The 24,531-nt window shown below is 43.6% G+C and overlaps 1 protein-coding gene across 5 annotated transcripts in view; it reads right to left on the reverse strand.

Annotated features, from left to right (window-relative positions):
• LOC147016859 (ornithine decarboxylase-like) overlaps positions 1 to 24,531 on the reverse strand; it is a 122,441-nt gene that overhangs the window by 15,011 nt on the left and 82,899 nt on the right. For all 5 annotated transcript variants that reach the window (XM_085845985.1, XM_085845983.1, XM_085845982.1 and 2 more), the window contains 5 exons: positions 13,758 to 13,895; positions 13,587 to 13,668; positions 13,380 to 13,463; positions 5,766 to 5,910; positions 4,637 to 4,740 (listed from right to left, as the gene is read on the reverse strand). In XM_085845985.1, the coding sequence (XP_085702111.1) occupies positions 4,637 to 4,740; positions 5,766 to 5,910; positions 13,380 to 13,463; positions 13,587 to 13,668; positions 13,758 to 13,895 (553 nt within the window). The remainder of the gene's footprint in view (positions 1 to 4,636; positions 4,741 to 5,765; positions 5,911 to 13,379; positions 13,464 to 13,586; positions 13,669 to 13,757; positions 13,896 to 24,531) is intronic.

Below are 24,531 nucleotides of genomic sequence, written 5' to 3' on the forward strand. Positions count from 1 at the left end.
GAAACACACGTGTTTCCGCACTGGAATAGTGAATTGGAACTTAAAAAAAAAAGTGCACAAAGTGCTGAGAACTTGTTTTGCATGATTTGCATGATTTAGGATCCTTGTGTAATATGTGTTGTTTTACTTAGTACAAGATAAAGTGCACACTTTTTCATGAAACACACGTGTTTCCGCACTGGAATAGTGAATTGGAACTTAAAAAAAAAAAGTGCACAAAGTGCTGAGAACTTGTTTTGCATGATTTGCATGATTTAGGATCCTTGTGTAATATGTGTTGTTTTACTTAGTACAAGATAAAGTGCACACTTTTTCATGAAACACATGCGTTTCCGCACTGGAATAGTGAATTGGAACTTAAAAATAAAAAAGTGCACAAAGTGGTGAGAACTTGTTTTGCATGATTTGCATGATTTAGGATCCTTGTGTAATATGTGTTGTTTTGCTTAGTACAAGAGAATGTACACACGTTTTCATGAAACACACGCGTTTCTGCATGAGAATAGTGATTTGTAACAAAAAAAAACAACAACCTGCAAATCCTGCAAAAAATAAATAAATAATCGTTTGTGTAGGCAATGCTTCTCTGAAGTAAATAAGCTTATTTTTACAATAATTAGATTCCTTGTATAATGTGTGTTGTTTTGCTTACTACAAGTTAAAGTACATCCATCACTGCTAATTTCGAGCCTGGTGTTAGCTTAGTGGTTTGGGTGGTGGCTTGGGATCCTAGGGTCGTGAGTTCAAGCGCCGTTGGGTGCTGAATTAAAAAATACACCAGGAGGTTGACTCAGCCTGGACTCAGCCTGTCATCCTTCTGAGGTTGGCAAAATTAGTACCCAGTGTACTGGTAAGGGGGACACTGCATCAGCAGCATAGCCGCATCCCAACCAATAATGCAACCAGCAGCCACAGGCTGCACTCGATAGAGAGTCTGGTAATTTCCTGATATCAATTTAACTTCACCGAATCAGCTTTCAGGTTTACAATGAGAACTTAAGACTAAAAAAAAAAAAACTTTGAAAACAGTGGCAAGTAATCAGAAATATAGCAAGGGTGAGGTTTTCGATTGTGGAAAGGGATGCAGTTTCCCAGCTTCATCTAAAGTTCTTCAAAAGCGAAGAATATCCAACCGGATCCGTTCCTTCCAAATGTTTCTTCCATGTGCTGTTTATTGTGTATAGGAAATACATTTTCTTTTCTTCTCAGCTGCACCGGCTTGGTCCTGTTGTATCGAGTTGAAGTTTGTGTTGAACTAGATCTTGACAAGGGCACAGACTTGTGAGGTTTGGGCTTTTCACATCATTGCTTTCTCTCATTTGCTTCTTTTCTCAAGCTTTTCCGTTTTTAGCTCGCCTGTTGGAACAACAGAGAGCTATAGCGATACCCCTGGCGTGAGCGTGAGCGTGAAAATGTTGAATTTTTTGTATTACGGAAAAACTCCTCGACGGATTTCGACGAAACTTGGTGGGGGGGGGTTAGGTATGGTCCAAGGATCATGCCATTAGATTTTGGACTTGGTCCCCCCCCCCAAAAAAAAATTGTTAGAGAAATATATATTTTTGCATTTCTACATGTTTTAAGTGATTTCCAACCCCCCCCCAAAAAAAAAAATTGTTAGAGAAAAAAAATTTTTGCAACTTTTTTTTCAACAAAATTTCGATTTCTTTTTTTCTACATGTTTTCTACATGCATTTCTACATGTTTTAAGTGATTTCCACCCCCCACCCCCAAAAAAAAGTTGCTAGAGAAAAATATTTTTTGCAACTTTTTATTCAACAAAATTTCGATTTCTTTTTTCTACATGTTTTCTACATGCATTTCTACATGTTTTAAGTGATTTCCAACCCCCCCCCCAAAAAAAAATTGTTCGAGAATTTTTTTTTTGCATTTCTACATGTTTTAAGTTATTTCCAACCCCCCCCCAAAAAAAATTGTTAGAGAAAAAAAAATGTTTTTGCAACTTTTTTTTCAACAAAATTTCGATTTCTTTTTTTTTTTTTTTGCATTTCTACATGTTTTAAGTGATTAGGATTTCGACGAAACTTGGTTGGGGGGGGGGGGTTAGGTATGGTCCAAGGATCATGCCATTAGATATTGGACTTGGTCCCCCCCCAAAAAAAAATTTGTTAGAGAAAAATTGTTTTTTTGCATTTCTACATGTTTTAAGTGATTTCCAACCCCCCCCCTCCAAAAAAAAAATTGTTAGAGAATTATAAAAAATATTATTAGACTCATCTTTTAAAAACAATAAATGTATAAACAGGTGAGCATTGGGTGGCTTTGACACCAACTCTGGTCTTCTCAAATATTACTACTTTGTACCCACTGTCTGCTGGACTTCGTGTCGTCTGTCTCGCCTCAACCCTGTTTCAGCAACATGCAAAGATGTTATAAATGCCCATGTTCTGAAATCCTACTCCACTGCTCTTGCTTCTCCTTTGCATGCAGTCTGTTATTTTCCTCCAGCCACCTCCTATCTACCTGGAATTCAGCAAATATCACTCCCATCTACAAGAAGGGTGAAAAAACATTCTCTGAACTGCAGACCAACACGTCATTTACCTATTTTACTTCTGATTACAAGAAAGTCAAAAATTAATCATTGCTGCTGACATCATCTTTTTTATTGCATACAAAATCAAGACTCGTGGAAGAGCTAGAACACAGTATGGATCAGAAGGCAGCATAACAAAAGGAACAACAGAAAGAGAAGGGAGAAATGCCAACAGCAGGGCCAAAAGAGGAAATAAAATGGAGATGGACAACAAGGGATGCACAGGTATGGTTGAGGAGTAGGGGTGAATGCAGGGGGTGGATAAAATAAATACAGAAGCAAAATTGAAGGGATGGGGTGGTTTAACGGGTGAAGAAAAGATCATGGTTTTGGATAGGGGATGATTTGGGATGGTGGTGAACTGCTGTCTTGAAGACCTGGTGGGAAGAATGAGATTGAAAAGAATGTGGAAGTTGGTTCCACAGGCAGGAAAAAATGGAACAAACCTTCCTCTTTTTAAAGTCTGATCTCTGACCATCATTTTGGATTCTGTTTCGATCACTCAACTCTGGACTTGCTACTGCTCCTCTCTTATCAATGGTTGTCGGCCCAAAATCTTGGACAAGTGGTCAGCACCATCTCCTTGAACATATCTTGGGCACTTGACAGTCTGGTATGCTTCTTTCCTTCCTTACCAAGATCGCAAGATGTGGCAGAGATGGTCACCTTCCTATCTGGATTTCTAATTTTCTACAATTGCACAGTCAATGTGTCACTAGCAATGGAATATTCACCTTTCCAATCCTCACCCAGTCAAAGTTGGAATGCCCCAAGGTAAATCTTGTGCCCAGTCGTTTTTCTCATCTACAAAAATGACATCTCTCATGCTTTGGAAAATCCTTTCTTCCTTTTTGCAGATGACTCCACATTATGTTGCATAATACCCCCATCCCATTGTAAGGCAGAGCTGCAGTTCCACTCTATGTTCATCGAGAATTGATTCTAATCTGGTGTGATTTCTGGAACATATTCCAAAATACTGGCAACTCTGTCTCATCTTGTCATGCTGGAAGGATTTTCAAACAAACCCACCTATTGACTTTCAGGTTAAGCTACTGGAGGATGTTCAGTGTCTTGAACATCTATGCTCACCATCACCCATGACCTCACCTTGGTTAACCACATGGAAAACCAACCTGACCTGGAAAGCCAGCCACAGACTGGGCATTCTCCATTGATCCAAATCTTTCCTTGGAAAATCAGAGCTACTCACAGTCTTCAAGGCCTTTATCTGCAGCTCAGTGGAATACTGCTATCCCCTGTGGGATGGCACCCGAGCATCACATCTGTCTCTCGTGGATTCTCTAGAATCTAAAGCTCTCAACATTATTGGAATACTCCACGATGAGGTTGAAGTACAAAGTCTGTTGACTTCACTTTGCAGGCAGGTTGGTCGTCTATCTGTTTTTTTTAACTTCCTTTTCTCTGATATATATCCTCCAACCCTCCCTATCTCCTCAAGGATGCACACACTCTTCCAGTTACCACCCCCTGGTTAAACTTCCAAAATGAAGGCTGAATGCTCACCTCAACTTCTTTGTTCATCATTTCTTCCATCTAGAGAAAATGGAAATGCCTCCCAGAGGTCGTTTTTTTCCCCCCACTCTTCTGGGGCTTCTCCGGAAGAGTGGGGCTTCTCCCCTCCGGGGCTTCTGGCAGGCAGTGCACCGCCACCTCGTGTCACCCCTCCTCCCACCCCATGATCTTTATTACCTCCATTAACCCTTCCTAAGCCCCAAATATTACTTGCTTGTTTCAATGTTTATTTTCTCTTTCTCTCTCTCTCTCTTTTTCTCTCACTCTCTTTCTCTCACTCTCTCATTTTCCTGTTCGGTCATTCCTTGCTGATTATGCCCAAAGGTTTCCCCGCCACTGCCAATTCAACTTTGCTCTTCGATGATCCTCACTGTTGTCAAAAAATATATATAAATATATATATATATATATATATATATATATATATATATATATATAAATATATATATATATATATACATTTTAAAAAGCTCCAAAACAATGTGCAGTTTGAAATGCAGCATGATGACTTTTCGAGATAATGATTTAATGGGGTGTGATTACCTTCAAGGAGAGTGGCTGTATCACGGTGGAACGATTGTACATCACGACGTGAAATGAGGAGTATATTCCATTATTCACGAAGTACATGAACGAGCACTTGTCATCTAAACAGGAAGAAAAAATTGTGTCATACATGATTTACAAGCAATAATTATAACAGGAATACAAAGAAGTTTATACACAGAAGCAGGCCATTTTTGGCTCAACATGCCTGTGTCTTATCCATACTTGAGCTTCTACACCCACTGGAGGCCATGTGAACGATGCACATCACCAGCACACAATAGCCTACTCTTTTAGAAAGATGATGTGGGATCTTTAAATTCTCATTTTGAATGGGTTTCTTTTCACGTCCCAAAGGTAGACATGTTTTTAGATGTAGCACGCACTTCTAATTCCAACAGAACAGGAATATCGTGTTACATTTGCAAAGAAAACTTAGTCTGGAGTAGTTAATCCGGGGTGGATGGACGACTTTGTAAATGAACGAAGTGAATTAGTTTTTGAGTATGAATAGTCTTTTTAAAGATGGAATGCTGTTTTGCAACGTTGGGAAAAACGAGAGGATGTTCGCACCATGTGACCGACCACGTGACTACGTTTTTTCCTGGGCAAAAGCTAACTGGGTGTCAATGCACACAAACAATACAATTACAAACGAGTAGTTTGGTTCAGAATTTTTTTGCAAAATAAAGAATGTGGTTTGAAAAATACGTTCTTTGCAAGATGAACTAACTATTTGGCATTTCACGGTGCTGGGTGCACTTGGCTGGATTAACGAGCTTGTGAATGTGAATGCATAATAATAATTAGAAAACTTGTGAAATGATAAAATCCAACACTAGTGTTAGCACGAATCACCTTTGAGATTGTGAAAGGGAGATTTGTACCACACACGGTTTCAAATACATGACAACCAAATTGTAGGCTTGCTATCAAATGGGATATTCTGCCAACTTTCTTTTTACTTTTAATGTTACCTGTGAAAAAAAAAAGAGATACGTGACGTCACAAAAATAGAGGGCAGATTCACATTTACAGGAGCTCAAATCAAAGGGCATATCATTTTATTTTTTGAAGTTAAAAATACAATTTGCATTACCCTTCTGCAATTGGACCATCGCTATACCTGTGGTTTCTGATTTCTTTGTAATAACGTTGGCAGCAAGAGTGATGGCAGATTGCACATAATATCTTCCTGGTTCTGCAATCAGATGAATGCTTGATCCTTTGGGAAAGTTTTTGTCCAAAGCTTCGTTCACTTTTGATGCTACCTGAAAAGGAGCTCAGTGACATCACAGATTGGAGTGCAGACGACGATTTACAATGAGAGCAAAGATAATCATGTCAAGTTGTTGGCACAAGGGGTGTTTCAAATTTTTTTCTCTTCCTTAAAGGAGATCTACTCTGCAAAAATACGTTCAGAGAATGTTTTTTTTTTTTTTTTTGTATACCTTGTCGAGGCTCGTATGAGAGCTAACACACGACGCACATTAAGGAGGGCATGAGACAGGAGGGGAGGGAGAGGGATGGACAAACAGTGGGGAACAGAGACATTCGGAGATCTGTGGAAGGGAGAGGGATGGGACGGGGAACACGGGGAAAAGAAGATGGACATTACAGGGACTTTCAGGAAGGAAAGCAGGGAATTTCAAGGAGGTGGGTTTGGGGTGGATTAACGGGGTAAAAAAAGATCGAGGATTTGGATGGGGGAAAATAAGAGGTGGTGGTGAACAGCTGTTTTGAAGGCCTGGAGGGAAGAATGGGAATGAATAGAGTGATGGAGTTTATTCCAAAGGTGGGAAAAAGGAGGAATGAAAGAGTGAAGGTGAGCAGTGATTCGTGATTTTGGTAGTTTTACCAGAAGGGGGTTGTTGGCAGACCTTGAGCACTCTGCAGAAAAGTGGTGGGGACAAATCGCAGAGAGAGCAGGGGGGGGGGGGTTGGGTGAGGCTGGAGAGGAGACGGTAGAAGACAGAAAGACCACCGACCAACCTGCAGTGATTGAGTGAGAGGCCAAAAGACTCAGCCTCATTGCGGGAGATGCCAATGATCCGAAATGACTTGGTTTCTACAGCGTGAAGCCAAGAAAGGTGGGAGGCAGGAGCACCAGCCCAGAGGGGAGAGCAGTACTCCATCAGGCTGCAGACAAAAGCTTTGTAAGTGGTCAGGAGCTCAGGTGGGCCGAGGAAAGACTTTGCACGACGGAGGATTCCCAGTCGGCGACTGGCTTTTGAGGCGAGGTTTGAAATGTGGCTTTCCCAGGAAAGGTCATGGCAGATAGTGAGACCCAGAAGCTTGAAAGAAAGGATATCTTCCAGAGGATTGTTGAGAAAGTGGATGGGGGGAGGGGGGGTTCTAAACGGTCCTTTCGATGAGACATAGTGAGAGTGTGAGATTTGTCTGGATTGAAAGACATGTTCCACGTGTTGGACCAGTTTGTGATTTTATCCAGATCTGCAGTGAGCGAAGAAGCTGCTGCTTGCGGTCTGAGGGATGACAGATGGTACGGCAGAGGGTGGAGTCGTCAGCAGAGATAAAGAGGATTTTCCAGAGAGTCGGAGAGATCATTGATGAAAACCAGAAAAAGAACAGGGCCCAGAACACTACCTTGAGGAACTCCAGCCTCGACAGGAAGGGGGGATGAAAGAACTCCATTTAGGGCCACACGTTGACTGCGACAGGAGAGGAAGTCTGCGAGCCAAGAGTGCAGATGGCTTTCGATACCATAAGAAGAGAGTTTGCTGAGCAGGGCAGGGTGCCAGACTGTGCCAAAAGCACGTGATATGTCCAGGGATACGGCTCGGATTTCATGTCTGGCATTGAGGACTTCCATCCATTGTTGGGAGAGCAAAAGCAGCATATCCAGGGTAGAGTGACCTGGTCTGAAATCCAAACTGATGATCAGAAATCAAGCCATTGGAGAAGAGAAGGATTTGATGTCTGAAGCGATGATGGATTCCATTACCTTGCTGATGATTGGGAGAAGGCTGATTGGTCTGTAGTTGCAGGGATCTATTTTTGCACCTTTTTTATGCAAGGCAGTGATGTTTGCTGATTTCCAAGCAGATGGCAGATGGCCTTGAGCAAATGAGAGGGTGAATAGAACAGAGAGAGGGTAAGCAAGAGCAGAAGAGCAGGTTTTTAGGACACGTGGGCTGATGCCGTCTGGACCGGTTTCAGAATCTGAGTCGAGGTTTGACAGCAAGCTCTCCACCTTGTCAGGAGAAAAGGACACAGAGTCCAGGGACAGTTGGGTGCGACTGGGTAAGGTGGGTCGAGAAAGTGATGGGTTTTGGACACAAGATTTAGCTGCAAACACCGAGTTTAGACATTCGGCCTTTTCACGTGTGGTATCTGCAGTGCGCCCATTTGAGGTAAGGGAGGGGATGGAGGGGGTACATACACCAGAAACAGATTTTATTAGATTCCACCAGGATTTTGAGGAGGGAGAGAGGTTTGAGTGTTCAGACTTTAGATTAGAAAGATGTTGTTTTCTCCTCTCCTGAGGGTAGATACACACTTGTTCCGAGCTTTATGGAAGGAACTGAGATTGCCCTCAGTTGGGTTTGCTTTCCATGAGGCAAAGGCAAGTTGTTTCAGGACAACTGCCTCACCACAAGCTTCAGTGAACCAAGGGCGGGAGGAAGGGTAGGACAACTGAAGATGAGAGGGGATAAATCTGTGCATGAGGGAGAGCAAGTTTCTTTGAAAGAATTCCCAGGATGAGTTGATATTGGAGAAAGTATCGATAGGAGACCAGTCTATAAGTTTGATGGCTGCTTGGAGACCCTGCCAGTCAGCTTGAGTGAAATGCTAGACTCGACGGCGGTGAGGTGGTTCTCTGATAATAGCCAGAGAGATGTCCACTTTGACAAGGACGTGGTCAGAAGAACCGATTGGACAGGAAGAAGAGCAGCAGATTTTTTCAGGGAAATTTGTCAAAATCAGATCCAGAAGAGATGGAGTACCATTGGTTAAGATCCGGGTCGGGAAGTTGACCGATTGAGTCAGTCCCAATGAGTCGCAGAAAGCTTTTGCTGAAGTGCCATGACAGGTGAGAGAGGTACTCACACCAAGCCAACTGGCATGATGACAATTGAAGTCGCCACACATGAGGAAGAGAGAGTTCGGATGAGAAGAAAGAAGTTGGTCCATGTTTTCAGATAGTGAGGTGTGGATGGAGTCATCACTGTTTAGTGGACGGTACAGTACACATATAAACATGAGGTGGGAGTGGAGGGGAAGCCATAGCCAGAGTTCCTGGGGGTGTGGGGGAGTGAGGACAGTGCATGAAGAGTGAGGAATAGAGTCTTTGATGAAGAGAGCAACTCCTCCACCAGGGCGAGGCTCAGGTCTGTCATACCGGAGGAGGGAGTAACCAGGGAGAGATACTTGGGAGTCAGACATGTCTTGGGGGAGGAAAGTTTCTGTTAGGCAGATTATGTCTGGTTTGTCAGTGGCAACCTGTATGGAAAGATCTGAAAGGTTTGAGCAAAGGCCCCGCATATTTGAGATCCACACTTTTAATGAAGAGGGAGGGGAGGAGGCTTTGGGTGCAGGGGGGGGGGGGAGGGGGAGGTAGAGTTAAGGAGTGTTGTTGAAAGAGTGTGGGGGATTGCAGAATAGCTAGGGGAGAGGGCCGGATGAGGAGGAGAAAAGGCTCTGTGGTGCTGGGGGAGAGGAGGGGGCAAGAGAGGGGGAAGAAGGCAGTTGAGGATTTGAGGAGGTGGAGTGAAGAGATGGAGGTGAGAGGGCAGTGGAAGCAGGCAGCTTTGTGGATGGGAGGGGGGGGCAATTTTGGGAAGGATGAGTGTGGGGGATGAATGGTGGGAGAAAGGTGAGGGGGGGGGGAGTTTTTGAGAGAGGTGGGAAGGAGGCTTGGAGGGAGAAGAGTGGCCTAGCTAAATGGCGGTGCTTGTGACATTTGTTACGACGAGGGAAGGCGTGGCCTGCAGAATAGGTGGCGCTTCTGACACATCCACACACAGACATGAACAGCCATGCAGGAAATAAGATGCGATTTCTTGGTTATGATAAAATAATTATTTATCTGAAACCGAATAACTTATCAATACTGCACTTTGCAGTTATGACGCACGACCCTTGATGTAAATATTTTATTTAACAATTACGTCAGTCACGTGGTTTAGCAGCCACATTGGTTTCACAGAAAACAAATAAAAAAGTATATTTTGGAAACTGCTTTAGCTATCGATCCGAAACTTTGCAGTAATAATCCACTCCCCTTGCTCCATGTAATGTGATGCAATTCATATTGATGCATTAAGCCATTTGGGAGAAAATTGGTTTTAAAATTTCGGTTTTAAAATGAACATGGCTGCCATAATACGTGGACCTATGGCATTGAAAATTTGCACTCTGCCCATGATTTTGAGGACGATTACGTGTGTGAAGTTTCAACTTGATCACATAAGGTTAATTTTTCTTTCCAATATGGCTGCCACACCATGTGACCTACGTCATCATCATTTTCACAGTGTATGCAGCAATAGCGGGAGATGACATTTGCCAAATTTCACTTCGATTGGATAATCAGTTCCAGAGAAAACATTATTGAATATTGTTCTTCAATCCAATATGGCTGCCGAACCAAGTGACCTATCAATTATTCTTTGTCATCCTTGTATCGGCAAGTCATGAGGAACACGTGTGTGAAGTTTCCTCTCAATCTGTTCAGCTGTTGTGGAGAAGAATATTTTTGAAGGTTTTTGGGCAAATCCAAGATGGCTGCCAGGCCATGTGACTGATGACATCATAGTTGTCAATCATTTGTGTGCAGTTTCACTTCGATCTCAAAAGCGGTTCTGGATAAGAATAATTTTTCCTTTTTTTTGAAACAAACAATATGGCTGCCAAACCATGTGATGGATGACCTCTTCAATTTGGGCGTTTCATAGGCATTAGGGCACAGATTATGTGTATGAAGTTTCAGATTTTGAGGACAAGGATTTATGTTTATGCATTTATGGCTGGCCGAACACTTCACAATTATGATAAAAATTCCACAAAAAAGACATACTATGGTGAAAATTTTGTATGAGTTGGACTTGCTGAGAAAATTTGGTTTTTTTAAAGTAATCTACGGGGGTAAAAAAGGCCCAAAATGGGACAGAATAATAACAAATAATCTTAACAAGCCGGTAGGCGATGAGGGATTCGCTAGGATCGAAGCGCTGGATACGATGCTTTTCATTCTGACCGATCAACCGACGAAGATTCATTGCCAAGACGTATTGGTTCACATACAATTGTTCCTCTGCCTGGCAAGATTTTTCCTATTGCGCATTTTGCCAACTGGCACTCCTCATAAAAAATGACGGTAAATAGACACCCTATTTTTGAAGGACTACCATTTGAAAAATAATCGGTTTGCTGGTTTGTGCTTTGGAGCCTCGCGTTGCAGACACACACAGACAGACAGACAGACAGACAGACAGACACACACGGAAAACCTGATAAACTTCTCTCAATGCTCTTGTTTGACCACACCTCCTGAGCCACACAATATTTTTCATAAGCCACGCCCACTTTCCTATGCCACTTCCACTTTCCCACTCCACTCCCACTTTTCATCAACCACGTACACTTTCCCTAAGCTCCGCCCACTTTCCTAAGCCCCTCATAAAAAATGACGCTAAATAGACACCCGATTTTTGAAGGACTACCATTTGAAAAATAAAACCTCAATCAAAAATCGGCTCGAGTATAATTTCCTAAATATCTCGAAGTGTTTAATTCCGAAGTCTTGTTTCTCTACATTCAAAACTGAAGGACAAGTATTGAAAATACTGTACGCGGTTTTTAGGCCGCTGCACAGCAACGAAATTCAAACGCGCACATTCCCAGACCATATGGCACCTGTTGGCAAAGTTTCATCGAAATCGGTTCGCTGGTTCGTGCTGTGGAGCCTCGCGTTGCGCGCGCGCGCACACACACACACACACACACACACACACACACACACACACACACACACACACACACACACACACACACACACACACACACACACACACACACACACACACACACACACACACACACACACACACACAGACGAAAACCCGACAATAAGGGATATCTAGCATATTTTGTGAATACAACAGAAACAATAGGGTACTGAATAACCTATCAATACTGGACTTTGCAGCCTCTTCAGCTAATGATACCTGATTAATAAAAGGCAATGTGTGTGTGTGTGTGTGTGTGTGTGTGTGTGTGTGTGTGTGTGTGTGTGTGTGTGTGTGTGTGTGTGTGTGTGTGTGTGTGTGTGTGTGTGTGTCGTTGATTGGTATCTTCATATGCGAGTTTCAGAATGTGGAATGGAGTCCTCCCAGGGTGAGCTAAAAGTATCCACCTTCATTTCAGTAAGGGATCACGATTCATGGACCAAGCTGTGAAGTTTTCTGTTCTCAAAGTTTTGTGCTGAGGACTCTCTTCAGGATCGTCGCTGAGCTCTTGACAGCTTCCAAATATAGTTTGTTTGTAATAATATTCCCAAGGATGGTTTTTAGCTCACCTGTAAAGTAGTTCCAGGGAGCTAATGGGATGGCGCGTCGTCCGTTCATCCACAAATTCTTGCAACATCTCAGAAACTACACATACGATGTGTAGTTATCAAAACTATCATCAAAACTATCAAAACAAAAAAAAGATATCATCAAAACTCTGTGGGACCTTGAGGATGTGTTGTGCTCTTTTCTGATTGGCTGTACTTGGGCCTTGCCTACTGGAACCAACATTGTTTAGACTCTGTTCCACTCTTTCACTGATGAAAGACTATTTCTCTTTTATCCTGCTTCTTCAATCATTTCCCCCACTCGTCCCTGCTTCGATATACAAGGCTTGGATTAGGGTATTTTTTGAGAGTTTCATCGATGGAGATTTCTCCCGTATGTGCGCGTGTACGTAATGTATTAAAGATTCTCCTTTGTATGCTGAACCTGAGTGGAAATTGAGTTCATTTCCATCATAATGGCGAGCTGCAAGGCAAGAAGTAAGACGAGAGTGTGAAATGGCGAGCTGCCAGAAGGAAAAGCTCTTCCTTCCTCCTCTCATCCCGTGAGAGAGAGGTCCTCGAGGCACATAGTCGTGTCAGACAAAATGATTGGTTAGAAACCAGATTTTTTAAAATATTTTTTTTAAACCATGCCTACACTTCTGCTATTGGTTGGACAAATAATGGAGCAAAGTTCATGATAAAAATTATTAACAAATTGGCACCGATGAAAAATACACGAGAATCATGTGAGAATGCGGCGAGTAGCCAATATGTGAATCGGATTCTATGTCAGAGATCACAAAAAATAGTTGTGATCTCTGCCATAGAAACAAGCTCGTTTGGACATAGAAACAAGCACATTATAAAAACTCCTCAACTATCTCGTACAGCAATTCTGGCTTTGCCAGCTTGGACGTTGACACCATAACACAGCTTTTGAGGTATTTGTGATGAGACCCATATTAGTTTGTCATTTGGGGAGGGCCCCAAATGACGAGAGTACCTAAGGCTGGAGTAGTCATTTCAAACTCGTGCACCTGTGCCTGCATAAAAACGATTATACTACTTGTCACAACCTGGTTAGACGATAAATCAATAATGCAAAAGTTAAATATAGTTGAACAAGAGATACTCATTTTGAATTTTCAAACTTCCTTTTCATCAAAATATGGAAATTTTTACAAAAAAAATATTTTTTTATCAAAATGTGGGACCAACCTCCTCAAATGTCTCAACACCACTGAACTTTCCATGAAAGCCTCTTCCAATGTCCAAAAGTTTCAAGTGAATTTCAAGCTTCTTCTAGGTAAACAATGTCAATGGAACACAAATTCAATGGATCATCAAATCGAGTTCAAATTTATATACAATCAAATTGGTTGCATTTTATTATCAAAAACAAACTGCTCACAGTACCATACTTACAGCCATCTCAAAAATACTTCGTGCATCACTGATTACTTGGGCAAAGCACTCCACAGAAGAGCTGCTTCTTGGAATGTGAAAACTGAAATAAAAAATGCACATTTGTGTGTAATTAATAAATGTTTGGAAAGATACCTCAATGGATGCTTTGGATTTATGACGAAATCATACCTCAGACCAATCACGTTCAATTTCAACTTCTTTGCAGTCGAGAGCAAGTTCATACTCAACTTCATATCCACCATAAAGTTTCTTTCAGTCTGTCTGGAAAGCTCAAATTCAGAGGTTGTGGGAATTCGCAGAACTAGCCTATGAAACACAGCACGCAAGGAAGGCGTTAAAAGAAAAAAAATAACATGCTTAACGAGTCTGCGATGCACTACCCATTGCAGCACTCATGGTTACTACATACGGTGCTGATAGAAAGCTACCAACCGTTTCAAATTTTTTTCACCTTTTGTTGCCTTATAGCCTGGAATTAAATTGCATTAAATCAGACTTTTCCCACCTTTATTTACACATCGCAGCCCACAACTTCCAAGTGGAAAAACAAATTCTACAAATTACAGAAAATTAATTAAAAATACAAAACTAGAATATCTTGGTTGAGTAAGTGCCCCCTTTATAAGAGCAAATGGAAACAAGAAAAAGAGCAATCAGAGATTGTAGAGCCTCACCAGGAATTGTTTTGTGTGTTGTTTTTGTGCTGCATTTTGTGTGGCATTTGTGTACTGGTGTGTTGTGTAATTAATAAGAGACATAATTAGAACCACCACTTTATACCTGCTGGCACTGATGACCAGGTACCAAGATGTCCCAATTTGATGCAACCCCGCTTTGATCGGACACCTGACCCTGACCCATAACGTTTATTATTATTCAATTGAATTTAGGATGGGATTAAAGCAAATTAAATTCATATCAAATGGGACATTCATATCAAATCACTGCTCACCTTCACTCTTTCATTCCTCCTTTTCCCCGTCTTTGGAATAAACTCCCATGCTCTCTTCAATCCCATTCTTTCCCCCAGGTCTTCAAAACAACTGTTTACCGCCACCTCTTATCTTCCCCCATCCAAAACCATGATCTTTTCTACCCCGGTTAATCCACCCCAAACACAGCTTCAAATTCCCTGCCTTCCTTCCTGAAAGTTCCCTGTCATGTAAAGTCCTGAAAGTCACTGTGGTATCCAACTTGTATACCCCGTGTTCCCTGCCCCCATCTGTCTCCCTTCCACAGACCTCCTAATGTCTCTGCTCCCCACTGTTTTGTCTTTCCCTCTCCTGCCCCCTTGTTGTGCATTGTGTATTAGCCCTCATATGAGCCTCGACAATGTATAAAAAAATAAACAAGCAGTCATAGACTGGTACTTACGAAATCGTCAACTTGACCTCTGACCTTGTCTAATAAAAGCTGTCTCTAGAGAAGGTAGCGACGCAAACCAGAAGTTTCTACGATGATTCTGTACCAAACCATCAAAAATCGTAATGTCAACCGAAGCAAAACTCTCCATTTCTCCACGCAATTATTTAATATTCTTTTATCAAAGTCACAAAACCGTAATATTCGGCCATCCACCAACAATCTTTACATAATCCGACGGCTTAGCGAGTCAGGCATGTGACGATAACCTTTATTGGGATAAAAAATGACTTTTAAACACCATCTTTATCAAAAACACCGTCAATGCGCACATGGAAAACCTTTACGTGACTCAACGACGCCTCTGCTCGAGCACGCTGCACCACGTGACGAGCCGTGACGCGGCGAGTGAAATATTTTTTATACAATCTTAAAACGTCTCCAAAACATCCGATTTTTACCAGAATTTCGACACCCGAGTTTTAGGCATCCGAAGCGATCACAAAAACTGAAGACAAAGTTATAATCGAAGTTAAAACGAACTCGTAACGTCGAGCGAAGCAAAAATACTCCATTTCTCCACATTAATTTACGGAATTATGTTTGACCTCACTGTGACCTTGACCTTTGACCGATTTTGACCAAAATCTAATCAGCGCTAGCCATCACCCTCCTGAATCACTTGGTGTAATTTGACATTGGTAGCTTCTTCCGTTCTCGAGTTATCATGCCTACAAACAAACACACAAACACACAAACAAACACACAAACAAACACACAAACAGAGGACGGAAGTCATTAATATACTAATGAAATCTTTAGATTTCGTAAGTAATAAATCAGGAAGAAGCTGGATAGGATTCATATTTCAGCTGCGACTCTGCTACCCTCAAACCCATCCAGGAACAGCCAAGTGAGCCTTTTCCAGAAAATTTTAAATTAATAATAATTAAAAAAAAGAATATTCTGGCTGCGAGACCATGTGTCCAATCAGATTTAAATTTAAAACATGTAGTCCCCATCATTATTAGATCATAATTGTGAAGTTTCATGTCGATTGATTAAGCGGTTCAAGAGAAAGAATTAAAAAAAAAAATTGTATACCTTTTGAGACCCGTATGAGAGCTACACACAATGCACAGCAGGGGGGGAGATGAGACAAAAGGAGTGGGAGTGGGAAGGACAAAACAGTGGGGAACAGAGATATTAGATCTGTGGAAGGGAGAGGGATGGAGTGGGGAACACGGGGTATACAAGAGCGGCATTACAGGGACCTTGAGGAAGGAAAGCAGGGAATTTGAAGTAGTTGGGATTGGGGTGGATTAATGGGGATAGAAAAGATCGAGGATTTGGATGGGGGATGATAAGAGGGAGTGGTGAACAGCTTTTTTGAAGACCTGGAGGAAAGAATTGGATTGAACAGAGTGAGGGAGTTTATTCCAAAGGTGGGGAAAAAAAAGGAATGAAAGAGTGAAGGTGAGCAGTGATTTGTGATTTTGCTAGTTTTAGCAGAAGGGGGTTATTGGCAGATCTTGAGTGCCCTGCGGAAATATGGTGGGGACAAATCGCAGAGAGAGCGAGGGGGGGGGGGCAATCCGAGATTGCAGACTAAATTAGGATGGTATTAAAGCAAATTAAATTCATTGCCACTGATGAAAAAAACAGGGACCAGATGGCAGACTAGAGAGAACACAGAAAGACCACCCACCTGCCTGCAGTGAGAGAGTGAGAGGCCCAAAGACTCAGCCTCATCACGGGAGATACCAATGATCCGAAATGCCTTGGTTTCCACAGCGCGAAGCCGAGACAGGTGCGAGGCAGGAGCACCAGCCCAGAGGGGAAAGGAGTACTCCATCAGGCTGTGGACAAAAGCTTTGTATGTGGTCAGTAGCTCCGGTGGGCCGAGGAAGGACTTTGCATAACGGAGGATTCCCAGTCGGCGACTAGCTTTGGAAGCCAAGTTGGAAATGTGGCTTTCCCAGGGGAAAGAACATGGCAGATGGTGAGACCCAGAAGCTTTAAAGAAAGGACTTCTTCCAGGGGATTGTTGAGAAAGTGGATGGGCGGGGGGGGAGGTTCCAAACGGTCCTTTCAGAGAAACAAATTGAGAGTGTGAGATTTGTCCTGATTGAAAGACATGTTCCACGTGTTGGACCAGTTTGTGATTTTACCGAGATCTACAGAGAGGGAAGAAGCTGCTGCTTGCCGGTCTGAGGGATGACCGATGGTACAGCAGAGGATGGAGTCATCAGCAAAGAGATAAAGAGGATTTTCCAGAGAGTCAGAGAGATCATTAATGAAAACCAGAAAAAGAACAGGGCCCAGAACGCTACCTTGAGGAACTCCAGCCTGGACAGGAAGAGGGGATGAAAGAACTCCATTTAGGGCCACACGTTGACTGTGACAGGAGAGGAAGTCTGTGAGCCACGAGTGGAGATGGCCTTGAATACCACAGGAAGAGAGTTTAGTGAGCAAGGCAGGGTGCCAGACCGTGTCAAAAGCACACGATATGTCTTGGGATATGGCTCTGATTTCATGTCCGGCATTGAGGACCTCCATCCGTTGTTGGGAGAGCAGAAGCAGCATGTCCAGGGTAGAGTGACTCGGGCTGAAACTAAATTGATGATCACAATTCAAGCCATTGGAGAAGAGGAAGGATTTTATGTCTGAAGCGATGATGGATTCCATAACCTTGCTGATGATTGTGAGAAGGCTGATTGGTCTGTAGTTGCAGGGATCTGTTTTTGCGCCTTTTTTTTGCAGGGCAGTGATGTTTTCTGATTTCCAAGCAGATGGCGGATGACCTTGAGCAAATGAGAGGGTGATTAGACCAGAGAGCGGTTGAGCAAGAGCAGAGGAGCAGGTTTTTAGGAAACGTGGGATGATGCCGTCTGGACCCGTTGCAGAACTGGTCCAGATGCTCCATCCACGATGGCTGCCAGACAATGTGATTGATCAATTATTCATGAATACCCTGTTATCCCCAACCTTGGGGAACATTTGTGTGAAGTTTCCCCTTGATCTGTCTCGCCGTTCTGGAGAAGATTGTTTTAGGTTTTAGGGTAAATCCAATATGGCTGCCAAACAATGTACCTATGACATCATATGTGTGAACCTTTTGTCCTCATGGATAGGCAGTCATACATGTAAAGTTTCGCTTCAATAATGTTCCGCCACTTCAGAGAAGAAGATTTTTGAAGGTTAAAAAAAAACACCAATATGGCTGCCGAATCACATGACCGATGATGTCATCAAGTTTTATTTTCTGTGGATCATTTTTTCCTGAAATGACCCTCAAAAGTTTCCATTCTGATCAGATGTAGTATTCTACATATGCAATTATGACATCATAACGAAGGCACCTATGATGTCATCAAAAATCACACTTATTCACCATGATGAGTACTTGTCATTTGCCAAGTTTCAATTCTTTCCTTGGTGCGGTTTCAGAGATACAGAGGTTTCAGAGATACAAGTTTTTCCATTTTTCCAACATGGCTGCCATACCACGTGACCTATGACTTCATAATTATAAATCAATAAAACATTCTACATGAGCAGTCGCTCCTGTGGTGAAAATTTTGTCTCAATCCGACAAGTGGTTGCAGAGAAAAACAACTAAATTTCTGTGCGGACAAACAGACAGACAGACAGACAAACAAATGGACCGAAATGCAATACCCCCTCCTTTGGTGAGGATAATGAGCTCAGGAGCAAGCAATCACCTTCAAAATCACACACCAAGTTAATTGGTCTCCACGTGTGTTCAATTGTAGTGATTCTGATTATTTCAGAATAAAATCAGCTGTTCCTGCAGGTTTCCTCTGCTGGGTAGTGCATTTCACAGCAAAGACTCAACCATGAGCACCAAGGAGCTTTCAAAAGACCTCCGGAATAAAGTTGTGGAAAGGCACAGATCAGGGGATGGGTATAAAAATATTTTGAAGGCCTTGAATATTCCTTGGGGCACAGTCAACACAATCATTAGGAAGTCGAAGGCACATGGTACCACCAAGAGCCTGTCTGGATCAGGCCGTCCCTCCAAACTGGATGACCAAGCAAGAAGGTGACTCATCAGAGTGGCCACCAAGAGTCCCCTGGCAACTTTGAAAGAGCTACGTGCCTTCATAGCAAAGACTGGTCACTGTGTGCATGTGACAACAATATCACAAGCACTCCATAAGTCTGGCCTGCAAGGTAGGGTGGCAAGAAGGAAGCCATCACACAAAAAGCCCATCTTGAGTCCTGTTTGAGGTATGCAAAAAAACTGAGGATTCTGAAGCCACGTGGCAAAAAGGTATGTGGTCTGACAAAACCAAGATGGAATTTTTTGGCCTAATTGCAAAATGTTACGTTTGTACCTGTTTAAGGTGAGTAAGTTGAGGTCATGGAGAGATTCACTCACCTTGGTAGTTATACTCATGTCTGCTGGCTGTGAGCAATAGGTCAATAGACGTCTGGGTCCGGCCTGGGGAGTCATGGATTCACTGGATCAAGGGGTGTGGCGCTGCCACCTGTGCGGGACGACGAAAGTCCGAGTCTTCAGGTCCTTGGTGCTTCCAGTCTTGTTCTGTGGATGTGAGACTTGGACTCTGACCAGGGACCTGAGACAGTGACTTAATTCCTTTGGTACCAGGTCTCTTCGGAGAATCCTTGGCTATCACTGGTCGGACTTTGTGTCCAACGAGCGGTTGCTGAGAGAGACTCAAATGAGATTTGTTACCTGCACAGTCCATGAGCATCAGCTGCGGCTTTATGGACATGTGGCTTGTTTTCCTGACACACTGAACTTGCTCACCAGATTCTCTCAGCGAGGGAGCCTCGTGAGTGGAGGAGGCCAATGGGCCGGTTGCAGCATCTCAAGGAGATGGGGATGGGCCAGGCATCTGCCTGGGGGGATGGCCAGATGGAGGCCCCTGGAGTACCGGCGGAAAGTGGACCCAGCGACGTGCTACTCCGAAGCATGTTCCTATACCTGACCGACCTGACCTCTTAGGTTTGGCGCAAACCCAACACAGCACATCGCCCAAAGAATACCATCCCTACTGTGAAGCACTGTGGTGGCAGCATCATGTTATGGGGAATTTTCTCATTATCAGGGACGGGGGCACTTGTCAGGATAGAAGGGAAAATGGATGGAGCAAAATCCAGAAAAACACGAGAGGAAAACCTGCTGCCCTCTGCAAGTAAGCTGACATTGGGACAGAAGTTCACCTTTCACTATGACAATGACCTGAAGCACACAGCCAAAGTTACACTTGAGTGGCGAAGGAACAAATAGATAAATGTCCTAGAGTGGCCCAGTTAGAGCCCCAGCCTAAATCCAATCAAAAATCTGTGGCATGACTTTAAGATTGCTGTCCATCAATGCTCCCCACACAACTTGACTGAGCTTGAACAGTTTTGTACAGGAGAATGGGCAAATATTGGCCAATCAAGGTGGGCAAAGTTGGTAGACCTATCCCAAGACTCACAGCTGTAATTGCTGTCAAAGGTGCTTCCACCAAGTATTAACTCAGGGGAATGAACACTTGTGCTTGGTGTTGGCTTAATGCCGAAGGTGGTGTGCTTGGGATACGAGTGTCCCGAGTTCAAATCCTGCATGTCTGTTGAATTAATACCAGGTAGGATTGACTCAGGCAGTCATCCTTCTGAGGTTGGCAAAATGAGTACCAGCTTGCTGGGAATATTGAGCCATTTGAGCATCCTGTGTTGGAGTGGTGACCTGTCCAGTGTTGTGCCCAATTGCCCAGGAGACTGTTATGGCAGCACCAACACTCTGTGCACAGTCTGGCTCCGACGGATGGACAGATGGGTGGACACTTATCCAATGAAGACATTCTAGTTTTGTAGTTTTTAATAAATTTTCTGAAATTTGTAGAATTCGTTATTTACTTGGAAGTTGTGGGTTACGAAGTGTAAATAAAGGTGGAAAAAAAGTCTGGTTTAATGGAATTCGATTCCAGGTTATCAGGCAACAAAAGGTGAAAATTTTGATCAGGGGTGTAGACTTTCTTTTGGCACTGGATGGCTTCTGTGTGTTTGTGGGTTTGTTTGTCGGGCTACTCCTCCTCCAGTTCTGGCCCAATTACATCCAGACTTGCTACAGAGGTTCAGCATAACCCCAATTAATGTATAGGGGTGTTTTTACATTTGCCGGTGGTTTGGTGGTGTGAAGTGGGGTTGGGAAGGACGCAAATTCTCAATGTAAATATGCGTACCGTGTAGCGCCACCTCTAGGGTGGGCTGAGCGTATTACAAGACTCCACCATTTACAGTGCAGTATTCCTGTCCCTACGTTTTCCAGTGTGGTGAGGTGTTTTGAATTATCAGCAGTTGGTATGTTTTTGCTTCGTGCCCATAAGCCAGATTAGATATTCATTTTTCCTCTACAGAGCGGTCACTTGCCTATACACCACTCAAATAAAGGTACGCGGCAAGAAGAACGTGCTGCATTGCTTGGAACAAGATTTCCCATTGGATGGGTATTCTGCAAGTGAATCCTAAAAAAAGAGAAAGGAAAAACGGAAGTGCAGACAAGTAAAGTTTCCAAAACACAAACATGAGGATTATAATAAAGGAGCGGATAACTGAGTACAAGAAGGTTCACATTGTGGTGTGAGAATTTCATTTGTTTGATTAAAAAACAAAGCAAAGAGGATTCTTTTAATTAAATCGAGAGCAACACCAGAATGCCACTCAGGAGAGTAGATGTACCTCCGCCAGGCTGGACAGTTTATTTTTTGTATCCCACTGATAGGTCGGATCTGGATCTGGACCTTAACCAAAATCTCATCAGCTTGTTCTTGTCATCTATCCAGCTCATCCACCAAGTTTTGTCATAACTCGTCTACAACTTTTTGAAATATCATGCTATATATCGTTTTGGCGCCATCTCTCAATTATGATGAAAAATCACTTTGAAAAAATAAGAATTTCTCAGATCCAGATCCCAATCTTAAACAAAATCGGATGAAGTCTCCAAAACCCCTCCCAACACCAAGTGCTCAACCCCCCCTTCCAACCCCCCAAAGCCTCAACCTCCTTTCTGAACTCTCTGTCCTAGTCCACTCCCCCTTTTTTTCTGAAACCCACCCACATGTGGAGATAGCAGGCAACAACAGCAACTTGCACGTTCAAACAGCGATTTTGGCCGAAACGATGCAGAAATCAAGAAAAGGACCAAATACCGAGATCTCAAAAATGAAGTGAAAATATCCTGGAAGTTGAAAAGATCCAAAAATGTACCTGTGATCATTGGAGCAACAAGAGTGATGAAGAAGAACATCACAGAGATCTTTTAAATAATTAAAAAAAAAACATCCCTGGGAATATTATTCCAAATGAACTACAGTTGGAATCTGTCCAGGGCTCAGTGACAATCCTCAAAAGAGCCCTGAGAACAAAACTTCACACCTTGGTCCATGATTGACGACCGCCCTTACCGAAATGGAGGTGGATAGTTTGAGACTCTGAAACCCACATAGGGAGATAACGACGAACAACGGAGGAGCTCGTTGTGAGCCAATGGCCATCCATATCTAGTGCCTAACTGTGTCTGCGGATGTCCTCCTGCAGTTGGGTTACTGTTTTTAAAGGAGGTTAGTGGCAGGATTTGCACTCCAGCCACTGTTAAATCCTTCACTCCATAAAACACAAAAACACAAAGAAATCTGAAAACCCACTCCGTGGGAGGACCTCCTGCGCAGCTCTGCCCTCTGCAGGGCAGCTCGCTGGATGGTGGGATTGGGGCAAAGCCTTCGGGAACCCCATTCTTTGATGATTGGAGGAAAATCACTGGGTTACCTTCCCAGGTCAGATTGCGGTAGTGTGTTTCGGGGTGGTGCTTTGGTGTCATCCACCGGACGGCGGTCTCCTTGGGTTAACCTGAGGCAGTCCCTTCGTATGGGTGCCTGGAATGTCCTCTCCCTAAGAGAAGATCATTACCTGTCTCTCTTATCATCTGAGCTCAAGTGTTTGAACATCGGTATTGCAGCTCTCTCTGAGGTTCGTAGAGCGGATAGTGGCGAGATCATGGTGGGTGGTTGCACCTACTATTGGTCTGGTTGCTCTGTTGGTTACCAGGCCCAAGGAGTTGCTGTATCTGTGTCCATGAAGCTGACTCTAATGATAATTGAGGTAACACCGGTCAACGAGCGTATTATGAGACGAAGGATTCATCACTCCTTGGGTGTCGTTTCCCTGGTCTCTGTGTATGCTCAAACTGAGGCGAGTGATCTCACCGTGAAGGATGCATTCTATGCCATGCTCGAGTCTGAGATTGATCAACTGCTTCTAATAGAGTGCTTAAGCCACTTGGCAAGCACTCTTCAAGAAACTTGGTAACTGAACACACTCCAGATTCATGACAGGGCGATGAGGATAAACATCTATAGCATTATTATTTCAGCCATATCTGTAGTGTCGTGGTAGGGGTGCTTAGAAGGCAGACACGAGCGGAGGAACAGTTGAGCCCGGCTTTGTTGCACCAGCGCGAGTGCGGGCGTACTTTGCCCGCAGCTCTCCTTTATTACGTACTTAATGCACTCACGAGCCGCGGCGACTACGGCACCCACTGCAACTCCTCAGGCGGCGCGCACTCCTTATATCCCTGGCAGACACGATGATCACGCTGACCACTCCCCCACCATCATGCCCTGCCCCGCAGGCCCGCAGGCTACACCAATATCGATGAATTCGTCCCTCAAGGGGTGGGGTGGGAGGAGGCAGGGAAGGGGTTGGTTGGGAAGAGGGACCCGACGTTGCTTGGCAATGCCGGGTACCCCTGCTCGTGCTATATAATCTCTCAATGGTTAAGAATGACTAAAATAAATAAATAATTCTCATATCCAGATCCGGATTCGGATCTATACCAAAATCAAATCAATTCGGCGTGGTCAAACACCCAAAGTGTCCACCAGGTTTCATCCGAATCTGTCTGCAACTTTTTGAGATATCCTGCACACAGGCAGACAAACAAACAAACAGACAGGAAGGGGTGAAAACATAACCTCCTTCACCTTTGGTGATGGAGGTAATTATTCCATGACAGTCCATTGTGGAAAATGACATCATATAATGCATGAATTTGCTCCAAGCTCCTAATATGAAAACTATAGCACCTACTAAAGCAATATGTCCAGCGATTCATATGTATGGCGATCAGGTATTCAATGGATACTGTGGTGAAGTCTGCGGGCCTACGGGGAAGGGCATGGTGATGATGCATGATGGGCGTGATGATGGGAGGAGTGGTCGTGGGGGTCAGTGTATCGGCAAGGGATATGAGGTGTGTGCGCCGCCTGAGGCGTCGTAGTAATGCTGGAGTCGGCCGGCTCGTGAGTGTGCCGAATACGGAATAAAGGGGAGCCGCGGGCACAGTACGCCCGCGCTCGCACTTGTGCAACACAGCCCGGCTCGACTGTTCCTCCGCATCGTGTCTGCCTGCTAAGCATCTCCCATTCCAGTACATTACAGATACGAGTGATGAAAGTGAAAAAAAATTAAGATTTGAGGACTTTATCATTAAGAAAAGCCTGGTGTTGGCTTAGTGGTTAGGGCAGCGGCTTGGGATCCAAAA

The sequence above is a fragment of the Eptatretus burgeri genome, chromosome 11, assembly GCF_056783735.1.
Source record: "Eptatretus burgeri isolate ZD-2024b chromosome 11, Ebu_testis_v1, whole genome shotgun sequence".
Taxonomy (NCBI): domain Eukaryota; kingdom Metazoa; phylum Chordata; class Myxini; order Myxiniformes; family Myxinidae; genus Eptatretus; species Eptatretus burgeri.